The sequence below is a fragment of the Alligator mississippiensis genome, chromosome 12 (assembly GCF_030867095.1).
Source record: "Alligator mississippiensis isolate rAllMis1 chromosome 12, rAllMis1, whole genome shotgun sequence".
In the NCBI taxonomy this organism is placed as follows: domain Eukaryota; kingdom Metazoa; phylum Chordata; order Crocodylia; family Alligatoridae; genus Alligator; species Alligator mississippiensis.
In genome coordinates, this window is record NC_081835.1 from 21,684,908 (window position 1) to 21,698,035 (window position 13,128).

The 13,128-nt window shown below is 37.0% G+C and overlaps 1 protein-coding gene across 2 annotated transcripts in view; it reads left to right on the forward strand.

Annotated features, from left to right (window-relative positions):
- Positions 1-13,128, forward strand: part of ARHGEF3 (Rho guanine nucleotide exchange factor 3) — a 303,899-nt gene that overhangs the window by 272,099 nt on the left and 18,672 nt on the right. For both annotated transcript variants that reach the window (XM_019495453.2, XM_006266703.4), the window contains 4 exons: positions 4,064-4,234; positions 8,023-8,085; positions 8,372-8,468; positions 8,557-8,633. In XM_019495453.2, the coding sequence (XP_019350998.2) occupies positions 4,064-4,234; positions 8,023-8,085; positions 8,372-8,468; positions 8,557-8,633 (408 nt within the window). The remainder of the gene's footprint in view (positions 1-4,063; positions 4,235-8,022; positions 8,086-8,371; positions 8,469-8,556; positions 8,634-13,128) is intronic.

The following is a 13,128-nucleotide window of genomic DNA, read 5'->3' on the forward strand; positions in this document are numbered from 1 at the left end:
GACTTCACCACTACGTCCAAACAAGAAACAGAGGCTACATGATGCAGACCAATCCTTTTAAAAAGTCATCAGCATCCTCAGGTGGAGGGAGGAGGGTCATACAGGTTGTTCCCACAGGTATTTTGGTGGGAAACTAGGACAAAGGATCTCTACAGTCCAGCTTCCCTCAGGCGACCAGGCTCGGTTGGCAAAGCAACCAGGCAGTGTGAAGAGGAGGCAAAGGGGGTAGGGCTACCCTTACAGAGGAGAGGCAGATGGAGGATGATTTCTTCACAATGTCTCTCATATCTATGCTTATAGTTGCCCCTCCAAAACCCCTTACTAGCTCTTTTGACTGTGGTCAACAGTGGAATGAGCAAAAAGTCCGATTTATGTTCTTGATCTCAATTGCTCTCTAAAATTTAGAGGTACTTTGGCAAGATGATGTTAGGAAGCTTATACTGCCATTTCTACTTATCTTGTGTAGGTGTACAAGACAGTTTTCACAGAATCATAGAAAATTAGGTTTGGAAGGGACCTCAGGAGGTCATCTAGTCCAACCCCCTGCTCAAAGCAGGACCATCCCCAACTAGATCATCCCAGCCAAGGCTTTATCTAGCCAGGTTTTGAAAACATCCAAGGACGGAGCTTCCACCACCTCTCTGGGTAACCTGTTCCAGTGTTTTACTACTCTCCCAGTGAGAAAATTCTTCCTAATATCTAACCTAAATTTCCCTTGCTGCAACTTGAGACCATTGCTCCTTGTTCTGTCATCTCTGGGTTTAACAGTTTAAAGGAAAAGTAATTCCTCTGAGACCTAGTAACATGGCTGGCACTCCACCCTAGACTGTCTCCACAGTATTTTCTTCATATTCCAGAACTTGGGATTACACATTTATGTTCTCCAGTTGGCACAAGTGTCGTTATGTTATAGCTTCACTGTAAGAATATATCAGTAAAAAAAACATTTTCTACATGTATTAACAGATATAACTCTGCAGCCATGATATCTGAAGGAAACCATCACCGTACCTAGAAAAAAGAAAAAACACCATATCACAATCATCTGCAATGGTTTCTATACAATTTTAGGAGAAAAATATTATCTTTCTGTCTTATACAATCCTTTCTGGATATTGAGAGAAATATGTAAAAGAAGTGAAATTCCATGGGGCATAATTTCTCAGCTTCACATGTGGAAATTTCATCATATATTAATGGATGTTCCATATACAGATCAAGGGGAAACATCTCTAAGTCTGAGGATTTTGTAGTACTTTTTTAATATATTTTAATAGTTATAGAAATATTAGATTTTTGTGTCTTTTCCTTCCCAATATTATTATGTAAATGAATTTTCAGTATTTTCCACAAAGGATGCCAAAAAAGCAGTCCTAATTGGTTTTTGTTTTGTTTTTTTAATTCTGATTACTCATACCTGCTGTGTTTTTTCTTCTTCTTACAGTACTGTAGACTGGATGATTAAAATAGTGCAACGTTAGCTACATTTTGACAGATTATTCATCACTTCTGTGTACCTGCAGAGTACTAAATGCTGAGCTGGTACAATTATTTGCATACGTGAATTGATTTAACCATCTGGCATAAATCTTCTTTCATCACTGTCTTCAATGCATTATAAAGCTAGTAACATTTGATCATTTTCATGGTGATGCACCTTACCTTACAAGATGGAAATGGGATTGAATAGAACTGAACAAAGTTCCAACTAGCATTGAGGCAGAAGTTAATGTTATTTTATTTCCATTACAAGTTAAGGCTTTATTGGTATAACCTAGGGGTGCTCAATCTGTGGCCATGGAGATGTTATCTGACCTTTGGGGCTCTCCATGGGTCTGGAAATTTGGTGGGAGAGAGGGGTGTGGTGGTAAGATCCCACCTGTGGTTGTGGGGGAGCAGTGGCAGCATAAATTGCTGTAGTTCTGGGAGGAGTGCTGGGAGCCACAGCAATTAACATTATGATCGCTTCCCTGCTGCCAAATTTCTGGACTTGTGGGGAATCCCACAGGCCAGATGACATGGCCCTGTGCACAGGGTTTGGCTCGTACCAGGTGCTCCATGGCTGGATCCAGCATGAGGAGTAGGCTGGTGTGTGGGGTCACTCTGTGGTCAGATGCAGTGTAGGACCGGGTTTGTGTGCCAGTTCTCACCTGTAGACTAACCCTACACTGGATTTGACCCACAGACCAGTCCCATGACACTCATCCAATCAGAATAGGAACTCCTGAATTATTTTTATACTAGCTTGGAGACCATAAATTCATAAAGAATCTATTTGCTATTTAATTAATGTTAAGATCCCAAGGTTGGGAATTTGACATAGAGTACATTCTCTTATCCTTTTAAAAACACTGATGTTGCAGCATAAATTAATGTTATGTTTCACTCACTTGAAATAGGTTAATTTACTTGGGAAAATTGTTTAAAATGTTAGCATTTAAATTACCAATATTAGATTATGAATTTGTGTTACAATTAGTTATCAGAATTTATTTAGGTATTTTTCAAATTAGTCTTGCATGCTGAGATTGTGCACTGCCTGTTACAGCAGTAGGTTGATGTGCCTCTGACTCTAACTCGACACTGGTCTAGATAAGGTATTAAATAATTTCTGGAGTTTGCTGCATTGGTTTATTTGTTCTTAGGTTTGCAAGCTATGATGTGTCACACAAGCAAAAGAAAGATGGCTATCTGCTAAAATAGGCCTTGTTCTTTGACAGGTTGCTTGATCCTCTTCCTAGCTGCTAATACTACCATGACAGCCTTCCTTTTATAGATTTTGCTATCCTATTTTAGGTCAGCAAGTGTTTCGTCTTTATTTTACTAATTCCCATAATGTGGATATCTCTTCTCTTGATATAGGTCTGTCACCTGTTCTCCACCTTTTAAGCTACACCTCAAATTTTTCCTACTTCTCTCTCAAAGATTTTTTAATGAACCCTGATATTGTAACACCAAGAATGTTTTTCTTTCCACCTTAACATATGTAAGAAATTTGGTGGGAGGGAGTTATCCCTACCCTACATAATTTATGACTAGGATTAAGGTAGTTGCACTTTGCATTGAAATCTCCAAGGTTATTTCTCCCTAACGGAGATAATAGCTCAGTAGTAAAATTGGCTTTCAGTGCTTTGAGTTATTCAGCAAGGCTTTTGACAAAGTAGGGCATTTTTGGGGTTGCTGGCCCTTCCAACAGGACCTGTTTGTCCTTGCTACAAGACAACAGAAATTGATAGAAAATTTCCAATACAGTTCACTGAAATTTTATTTATTGGTCCTAGTGGATATAAGGTGCTATCTCCATATATGCTGTACTTTTTAGTTGGGTTGTTTGTAAACTTGAGGTATGGTCATAAATAATTTTATGATTTGTTATTTAAATATTCACTAAGAAATTTCAAGATATAAACCATTTAGTATAACGTCATGTCTAGCTTTGAAGCTTTTCTCTATGAGAATAATGCCACCTTCATCCAGCACACAACCTGAATAAGAGGGCACATCTACACATAAATTAGTGCACTTTTTCTAATGAGCATTACATTTAATACCTCCAATATGAGGAACAGTAGCGCATGTACATGCTTTTTAGGTAATATTTAATGTGCAGTAATCTATTCTACTTTACATTTGCATATTAGCATGGTTTTTTACACACTGCTTTAATGCACAGTAGAATAGGCTACTGCGCATTTAAAGTGCACGTGTAGATATGCCCAGAGAGTTGCATATTGGGGCAGTTCCTTTGGAACTAAAAGGAAGGAAAACTAGTTTGAGCCAATTGCATTGATCAGTGTTAAGGAAAACAATAGCTGTACGTTACTGAGGGCTGTATGTACCACAAAGATGCTTTCAAATGCCATTTCTTATGGTCTTAATACTAAAAAGTAGTATTAGATGCAACAAAAAATGGGTAGAACTGGAATTAAGAGTTAATTTAACTTGCTTTATTTTATTAAATATGTAACTTTCTTTGGAAATAGAGTTTTGCCTTGGATAATTTGTAAACATGAAACTGCTCTCTTTAACAATGACAATTATGTCTTTTATGTACTGCTCTTAGCGTTCTATTAGCTTCCGGAATGACAGTCGCCCTGATCTATTCACCCCACGACCGTGGTCTCGAAATGTTCCTTCTGCTAACACAAAGAGGAGAGACAGCAAACTGTGGAGTGAGACGTTCGATGTTTGTGTCAATCAGATGCTTACATCCAAAGAAATCAAGCGTCAAGAGGTACAATTTTTTAAAATCCTCCTAAGCTTCCAATTGGACAGTTGTGTTTAAAATATTTAGGAACGCTAATGAATGCCAACTCTGTATTTGAAGTTATAGTGTGAAAGCCTGGCTTCAGTGAAGTCATTGAGTATTTTGCCACTGACTTCAATAAAATCAGAATTTCACTAATAATCTTTATAGTCAATCTACAGTAGATCATTGTTGTTGCTGCTGTTTTAAATGCTTCATTAATTAATGTATAATAGCTTTAAGACATTTTAGATCAGAGTTTTGCAGGATGGTCTGCGTAGTTTGGTGTTTAGTATGTGCATTGTTTTATTTGTACTGCTGTTACTGCTGAGAAGCTCCTGTAAGAATCAGGCCCAGTCTAGGTCATGCAGATACATAGGAAAGCACAATTTCCAAGGAACTTTTAGTAGAAGAGTAATGTATGCAGATGGTAGAAAAGGCTAAATGGCGAAAGGGCTGCACTCTTCTCGGTTGGTGTAATCTCAAGGCAGCCCTCAGAAAATGCCATCTCTTAGCTTTCACTTGCTTTTTTAACTGAGGAAGCATAATACAGGTATTCTGATGCTGCAACCAATACAGAAAGGCTATACAACAGGTCGCAGTATTTTTGACACTTTGGATTCCTATTTGAAAACTCTGGATTTATCTTGTGAATCATGTATTTGCACACCCAATAGTGTTAATACTGAGCATCACCCTGTGACACCCTTTAAAGGATCTCATGCTGCCCTGGTTGAATATCACTGGTGTAGACCTTGGAACAAGGCTCCAAACTCCTGAGAGTTTACTTATGATGAGTGGGAGAACACGTGAAGCATTGTTTTACACTCCATAGCTTTTGGCTTGCAGCCAGAGAACGATAGGTCCAAAGAAGCATGGCACTCTAGAGAGGTCAGCCTTGTATAAACTCTGGAGAAAATGCTGCCACTCATGGAAATAACAAGAAACAATGAAAGATCCACATTGCAGAGCTTTACAATAAAGAATACTGAGATTTTGACTTTCACAAAGCTGGGACAGTGCAGCTGTTTCCCACTGTTTGTGGGAAGTAGAATCAGTCATGAGAACAACCACCTAAGATTATCCCCCCAGTCACTGATTGTGAAGGGTCACCTTTCTTGGGAGTTGTTGTGAAACCATTGCTGAATGATGTTGTGGTAAGGTCATATCTGAGGCGATAGGGGCATACAATTCCTACGCAGTATTAGTGCTGATTTTATGTAGTTGCATGTTTGCTGTTGTTCATTATCAAATCAAGTTTAATTTTGATTAGCGCTGTCATTACAGAAACTGCTGTACTTTGAGACAATATTTAATACTGCAGCTGGTAACACTTCTAGATTTACTGAACATTATATTGCAGAGATCCTTATATGATTAACTAATTGATTTCTAGTCTGTTTTTACCTTAGTGTTTTGTTTTATATATAGCTAATTTGTTTTGCCAAGATCTTTTGTTGTAAGGTCAATACTAACTTAGTAAAAGTTTTAATAACATAGACATAATCATTTTTATATATACAGGGAATGGTTATTAATATTTTTCCAGTGGTTTTTCAATGCTGGAAAGATTAAATAAGATTATAAAATGTATCCTCTATAAAAAAAGTAACACTACTCTAGCACTAATAACACAGTCTGTGTAAGAGACATTCCAAGTGACTCCCATTAAAATCAATAGCAGAACCCCATTGACTTCAGTGGGAACAGAAACAGGTTCTAATTCAGCCTTGCTAATATGGTTAAACTGCCTTTTCTTACGGCAGAGAAGTTATTGAAATGAAAAATGGAATCACCCCTATTTATGATAAGCTTATAGATGCATTATAGACCTATTTACTTAAAAACAACTCCAATGCTCCACTGCTAAATTACAAATATTATCATTGTGGTAGGCCCACTACCTCTAAACCTTTGAGAATTTCTATATATCAGGGAAATTTCAGTTCTACAGTTTCAGCACAGTCAGGCAAGCTTGTAACAGACCTTTCCAGAACACTGCAATGGTTATGTGAGTCATAAATCAAATAGCAGTAGTAATGTCATATAAGTTCTCTTACAGATTTAAACACTGCAAAAAATCATAGGAAATAGCTTTTCAAATTGAGAAATTTGAAGGGAACTTGCTGAAAAATATATTACGCAAATTTGTTTGCATAACACAGTACAGTATTTGTTCTGATTTAGGGTGAAATCTTGGAGGTCACCTTGTATACAGCCCATATATATGAACTATATAAAAAAAATCACAGGATTTTGGTGTTTTATGTAGATTTTTTTACCATGCTCTTCTTCACCAGTGTACTTGCTTGCCTTCCAGTTAAGTTGTTCCTTAACCAATGTGACTTCTGTCTGTTATGTATTTGTTCTCTAACCCTGCCCAAAGAGGAAGGGATGTGTGCAGGTGAATGGCTTGTTTGGGAATTGTATACATAAACTGGCGCGCACACATTGTACTATCTGTTCTGTAGAACACGAGTGTCACAACTGCATCTTTGGGGTGGTCCTCAGTTCTTGTGTACATTCATTTCACAATCTTGGACCAATCATTGAGGAAGCTCTTTCCTGTGTTGACAAGCACAGTATCTTTATTGTGAAAAGTTCTGTTGTGCCAGAGGAGTAAAATTATCTGCTAGTCTTTTTTCTGAAACGTTGCTTGGTTGTTTAGGTACCTGGACCCCAGGCTACTCAGCCTTTGGAAATTATGGCCTGAGACTTTTTTAAGAGGTCACTCAAGCGTTTCAAATGATTGAAATGTAATTCAGCATTAGAGAGCGGAGCTCAGATAGGATATGCTTGCAATACCCTATTTTTCTCAGGTATGCTGCAGCATTGTGTAACCAGCTGGAGTTTCCTGAGGTTTCCTGCCCAGGTATATTGCATAGTTCTAGTCCACCTGAGAGATGACAGATAGCTGAGGCCAGATTCAATTTCACAAAGATAAGGAGGAGCTCCTAAGTCCTACCAGATATGGTACAAATTATGTTTCTATGAAGAAGGAATACCATCTCATAAGTCATGGAGTGACAATGGATATGCTCAATGGATCATGGTTGATGATCTTGAACATGGAACTTTTAAACATTCTTAAAATCTCGGTTTTTAATATAAATAATTTTAATTAAGCAAAATTTGCTCATTTGCGATGCTTGATCAAAACTAGATCATGTAAATTATGATTTGTCATTTAAAAAATATGATTACTAAGGTACCATGCTGAAAGTGTGCTAAGCTTTGATCTGAGTTCAAATAATAATAAAATACAGAACTCCCTTCAGTAAAAATGGCTGGCATGAGGCGGAAGTTCCACCAAACTTCTGCATTTCCCCACAAGAGAAAAAAATTATACAAAATTAAAAGTATTGTAATATATTAACATTTTAAAGGATTTTCAAATAGTTGCCCTGTTAAACAATATGGAACCTTTTGACAAATGTTACGTTTATTAAAAAGATACTTGTGTACATATTTCATAAACAGTCATTATTTTACCAAAATTAGTTAAGAGATTTCAGTTTTATTAAAATATAATACATAAGAGTGACTGCTAGATCAGAAATATGTCAGGCCAAAAATTTCACTTCTCATAAAACATTTATTTTCTGAAATAGTTAAAGAAGTATTTCAAGGTTGTGATTTTTAAGGTAATACTTAGCAAAAAATGGTTTTGTAAATATCAGATTAAGTTTAGTAGAGTACGCCTCCTATCAGATTTAGCAAGTAACAGCAATTTTTTAGTCAGTTTAAATTAAAAAAATATGTCTGTTTTCCTATAGGCTATCTTTGAACTTGCCCAGGGAGAAGAAGACTTGATAGAAGACTTGAAGTTGGCAAAAAAGGTATTTATACAAATAATTTATTCAGCTATTTTGCCCTTTAACTGCCCCCCCCACCATTTATAATAGCTGCTGCCTGCTGAAGTTTATACTCATAACATTCTGAAATTTTCAATTTTGGGATTTAATTTTATATAATTGATCTTTAACACAATGTGAGATTGTGAAAGCACGAATAAAATACCTTCAGCCTTTTTTAAGTTATGGAAGGATTTAAATGCTCTCTCTAATTTCTCAGATTTCAAATATATGCTAATTCTTTCTGACTGACTGGTTGGTTTGTTTGCAGGCTTATCATGACCCCATGCTAAAACTCTGCATAATGACAGAGCAAGAGTTAAACCAAATATTTGGAACACTGGACTCTTTAATCCCTCTGCATGAAGGTATAACTCTGTTCAATGATTAAATTACATTTATTTATATTCATCTTGTTCAGCAAGTGAGTTTTCCTTCCTATTCTATTTTGATCAGATCTTCTAAGGAGGCTTCAGGAGATCAGAAAACCTGATGGATCTACTGAGCATGTTGGTCATATCCTTGTGAGCTGGGTAAGGCAGATATCCTAATCAAATTTGAAGTTAGTTTTAATTGCCTCATTGGTTTTTTACCTTTTATCAGACTGGTTTACTTCATATTCAGTATATCCTTTCCAAATGATGTCTCTCTTTTTTTTTTTTTTTTTTAGCATTTTTAAAATGCCAAGAGAGGTGGCTAGGAAAAAGTACAGTACAGTTAAATAAAGCAACATCTCCTCATGTATGCACTTTACAGTTGAGAAACCGATGCATGCTTAAAGCTCTACTCATTTTGAAAATAGGCAGTGGTCAAAGACCTTTAAACTTTTTCACTGTTTGCACTGTGGACACTGTCCTTAAATCTTTACTTGGACAAACTCCTACCAAGGACAAAATGGGGATTTGCGTGAATAATGGTTAAGTCCTGTTTCACATGGTTTTCTAGTATATGAGCTGAAAGTTACAAACAGAACTGTCACACTGAGCTGAGTAATTCAGAACATTTTACTCAGTATTTCAGACAATATTTGAGGTATGCACAGTTAAAAATCAAAGATTCAAATTGTAGTCTAAGTGAATTGAACTTTAGTAAGAACTCATAAACTGCAGTGAACACCAGCTCGCTGCAGTGTTAACAGAAGGGGGAAGTTTAATTCTTTCAAGGTAATATGGAGTTAAGGTTTAGCTTGCTTCTTAGACTGAAGCAAACCTAAACTAAGTCTCTTCTGAGATTTGAAAACAACAGCTGAAGAGTTAAAGCAGAAGTAACAAAATGCATGAGGTTATTCGCCCAGTACAGTGCAGCCACTGTTATCTGAACTTTATTATCCAAATCCCAGTCAACCAAAACATGTTCATATCCCTAATTTTCACAGGCTTTCAAAGAAGTGAGGATTGGATAACATCTGGTTCCGCAAGACTAAGGCAGTTTAGCGGCAGTTTAGCTAATGCTCTTTAGCTTTGGGCCTCCATTAAACACATAATGCCCTAGTCCTGTTCTGCCTTACCGACTCTCTCTAATTGAAGGATCCAGCTCAGCAGACTTTGAAGGTCTCTTGACCCCTACTTAGCGCACACTTCAAAGCTGAACTTCTTTCACTGCTTGTCAAATCCTTGATTATTCAGAGGTTTCAAGTGACCCTCCCCCAACCCTCCCCCTAGTCTTTACATAATTGAGGTTGTATTATACACAGCTGGAACCAGGAAGTGTGCAGTACTATAAGAGAGTTTATACTGTTTGCAATTTTTTCTCTATGCCAAAGAGAAACATTTCAGTAAATGGCAAAACATTTGATAAGTGTGTTAGACTTTGGAACACCCGAGTTCCAAAAAGGCTGCCCATTAGTAGGTGATAGGTGGCATGCTATTAAACTCACAAGGAGAATGTATCTGTGTGTGTACATGTAATGGTTAGAATACCCTGAATTCCATAATAATAAAATACAAAAATTCAGAATTAAAATTATCATCCATCTTCTCATTTTCTTAGTTTCTTAGCTTAAGTAGCTTGATTGTTTCTGTGAGGATGGGGGGGTAAAATTTAAAAAAATGCCTAAGTAACTTTGGCACCTAAATCACTTCAGGCATTTTTGGAATCAAGGTCCCTTAAGCGTTCCTGTATACTTTATTCTGTATGTCCACAGTAAACAAACACTATTGCATCTAACCCTAAAATCCAATTTGCTTTCTGAATCTATCTAGCATTAAGATTAATTTTAAAAAATGGGGACATAGTTTATTTACATAAAAATGTAAAAAGTCTCTGATTTTTAGAATATACAAGCAGTTTGTGGTTATCCCATTTGAATGCTATGGGGAAATTTTCACATTTAAATTTTAAGATCATTTACACATCAAGCATTCATTTGCAAATCACATGAAATAGCTGTCTTCCTGTTATAGGACATTCATAAGAACTTGCCATGTTTATCATTCCTGACAGGTTGTTGAATATTTCTCCCTTAACAGCAGATGCGTTTATGCTGGTAGAAACTACAGACGAAGTAGTACTACTGTTTGGATTCTGGCCTTTTTAAAAAAACAAAATACATATTTTAATAGTTGTTTATGAATGGGAAATGTCAAACCCTGTTCAACCAATGAAAACGTTTTGCCCCTTTTAAAAGGAAAAAGGCCCCTTTTAAACAAAAAACCTCTTGGAGATGTGTGTGATCCTTTATTATTCCTTTTGATCTCAAATGAATCAAGTAATTAATAACTTGAAAGTCTGTAAATGAATAAGGGATTATTTTTCTTCACTGAGCTATCTCTTTTTAATGTGGAAAATTCCCACTATTTTAGTCAAATTAATTTTCAGTTGCTTTTTAAGTATTTATTCATTACTTTGAGCAAAGTACTTTGAATTTGGCTTGGTAAGGGTGAAATAAACATAAACAAGTAAGCAGCTAGAGAAGCAAACTATTTCAAAATATTGTACGTAAGGTACGCAGATTAATTAATTATCTGATACAAATAACAGCCACTAGCTTTTAAGATGAGAGCTAAATCCATAACAAGTAAAAACATAACATTTTGAACAAACAAAATGTGTACATTTCCGTCAGTTTAGAATTGTTGCATAGTACTAGTATAATGTAGGGAAGCCAGAAATAAACTATAATTGATCATTTGCAGTAAATGAAACTTGTGGCTTTGATGGAGTTGTTTATTGGTTGGTTGGTTTCTTGATATATTCAATATATATGACACCCTACCCAACAGAGGGTCATCATAGCTTAAAATAACTCAGTGTCTATAATTCTAATATTATAAAAGCCTTAATCTGTCTATCTGTCTGTCCGTAATGCTTTATTCACACTCTGACTGGCTGTCTTGGCAGCCAATCAGTGCTCCAAGAGCATTCAGACTGCAGGTGGCAGCACCATGGTGGAGCATCACCATGACAGCAAGGACAGAGGGGACGGGGGTGGTGGGGCTGAGGCCAACCTGGCCTGGCCCCGAAAGGGCGGCAGGGAGGGTAGTGGGAGCAGGGTGGGCCTTGCCCAGTGGCAGAGAGGGGTGGAAAGGGGGAGTGGGCTCGGCCCCAAAAGTAGAGGGGATGGAGGGACTGCCTGCAGGCCTCTGTCCCTGCCCACACCGCACCCCGCCCCAATCATTCTTGGTGGGCAGTTGGTTAGTAAATACATAAGTGAAAAAGTGCAGTTTGCAGTGCTGAGCACATAAATTATAAGGACTCTATCATAGGGCCCTGGCAGACATTAATTTAATTGCATGCCTGCTAGGGCAGGGGAGCCCTAGACCTAGGAGCAGATCCCCATCTCAGGACCCTCCCACTAGCATGTTCAAAGGGTACATATGCAGCTGGCCTGTGCATGGGTGCTTAGAGCTCTAGATCAGGGAGTGGCTCCTTGATCTCAAGCTCCCACCTGTAAGGGACTTCAGCATAGGCCATGTACCAAAACCAGGGCGAAATCCAGAAGCAGGGTCCACAACACAGTCCCAGGTCAGGATCTAGGAGATCAAATACCAAGTAACAACCCGGGGGACAGTGCTTCTGGTGAAGTCGAAAGATAGAGCCAAATGAGTCAGGAGCCAGAAAACATTGCTCCAGGAAAATCCAAAGTCCAGAAGTAAGCCAAAAAACGTGGTTAGGGACCAGGACACTTGCCACAGAGAACTGTTGATTGGCCTGCATATGTGGCCTGCCTACTCAGAGTTCCTGACAGCGCTGGGCCCAGGCTGATCAGCATCCCTAACACCACTTCAATGACACATACTCAAATTAAAGCACTATATAAACCAGCCACAAAGCTGTTCTATATTAAATGTGGAACATATTAGTGTCTGGTTTGTCATTTTGTTGTGCTATAAATCACTTGCACATGTGGTACGTTGTAGTTTATAGTGAGATTACCGTATTATTAATCACACCATAAATACAATATTTACCAGGGATCATTGCAGCTGCATATAATTGGTGTGTACATAATTAGCACACACAAATGTTGTGAAAAGTATTTTATTCTTTCAAGAGTTGAATCATTTTTCTTTTATTTAATAGTTAGAGAAGGAAAATTGTCAAAATAATTCAAATTTTATGAGACAAAGATTTTATGTTCGTTTTGCTGAAGTGTAATGTATCCAAGAACTAAAATGATGATGATATTATCATTATTATTATTATTATTAATGTACAGCAGCCCAGGTTACTAATGGATCAATTTATTTTCTAACTTTCTTTTGCTTTTACCTCATAAAAGTTCATCTCTTCATTTAAATTAAATGAGAGAAGCAAGGGTTTTTTAGTGATATCTTTTATTGGTGATATATTTTATTTTATTAAATTAAACAGGCCTATACAAATTACTTATTTATAGTAGTAGTTATAGTAGTTTTAATGGGCACGCACAAATTTAATTTGTGTAAATATATTTATCTGAAATATTTTAGAGAACTGCTTTTTTGGTATTTACTGTGTCTCTAAAACATGCTTATTTGTATCATCTAGTTAAAAGTAATTTCCACTGTACAGATTATTTTGATGTTGCCAGTATTATACTATGCTTGT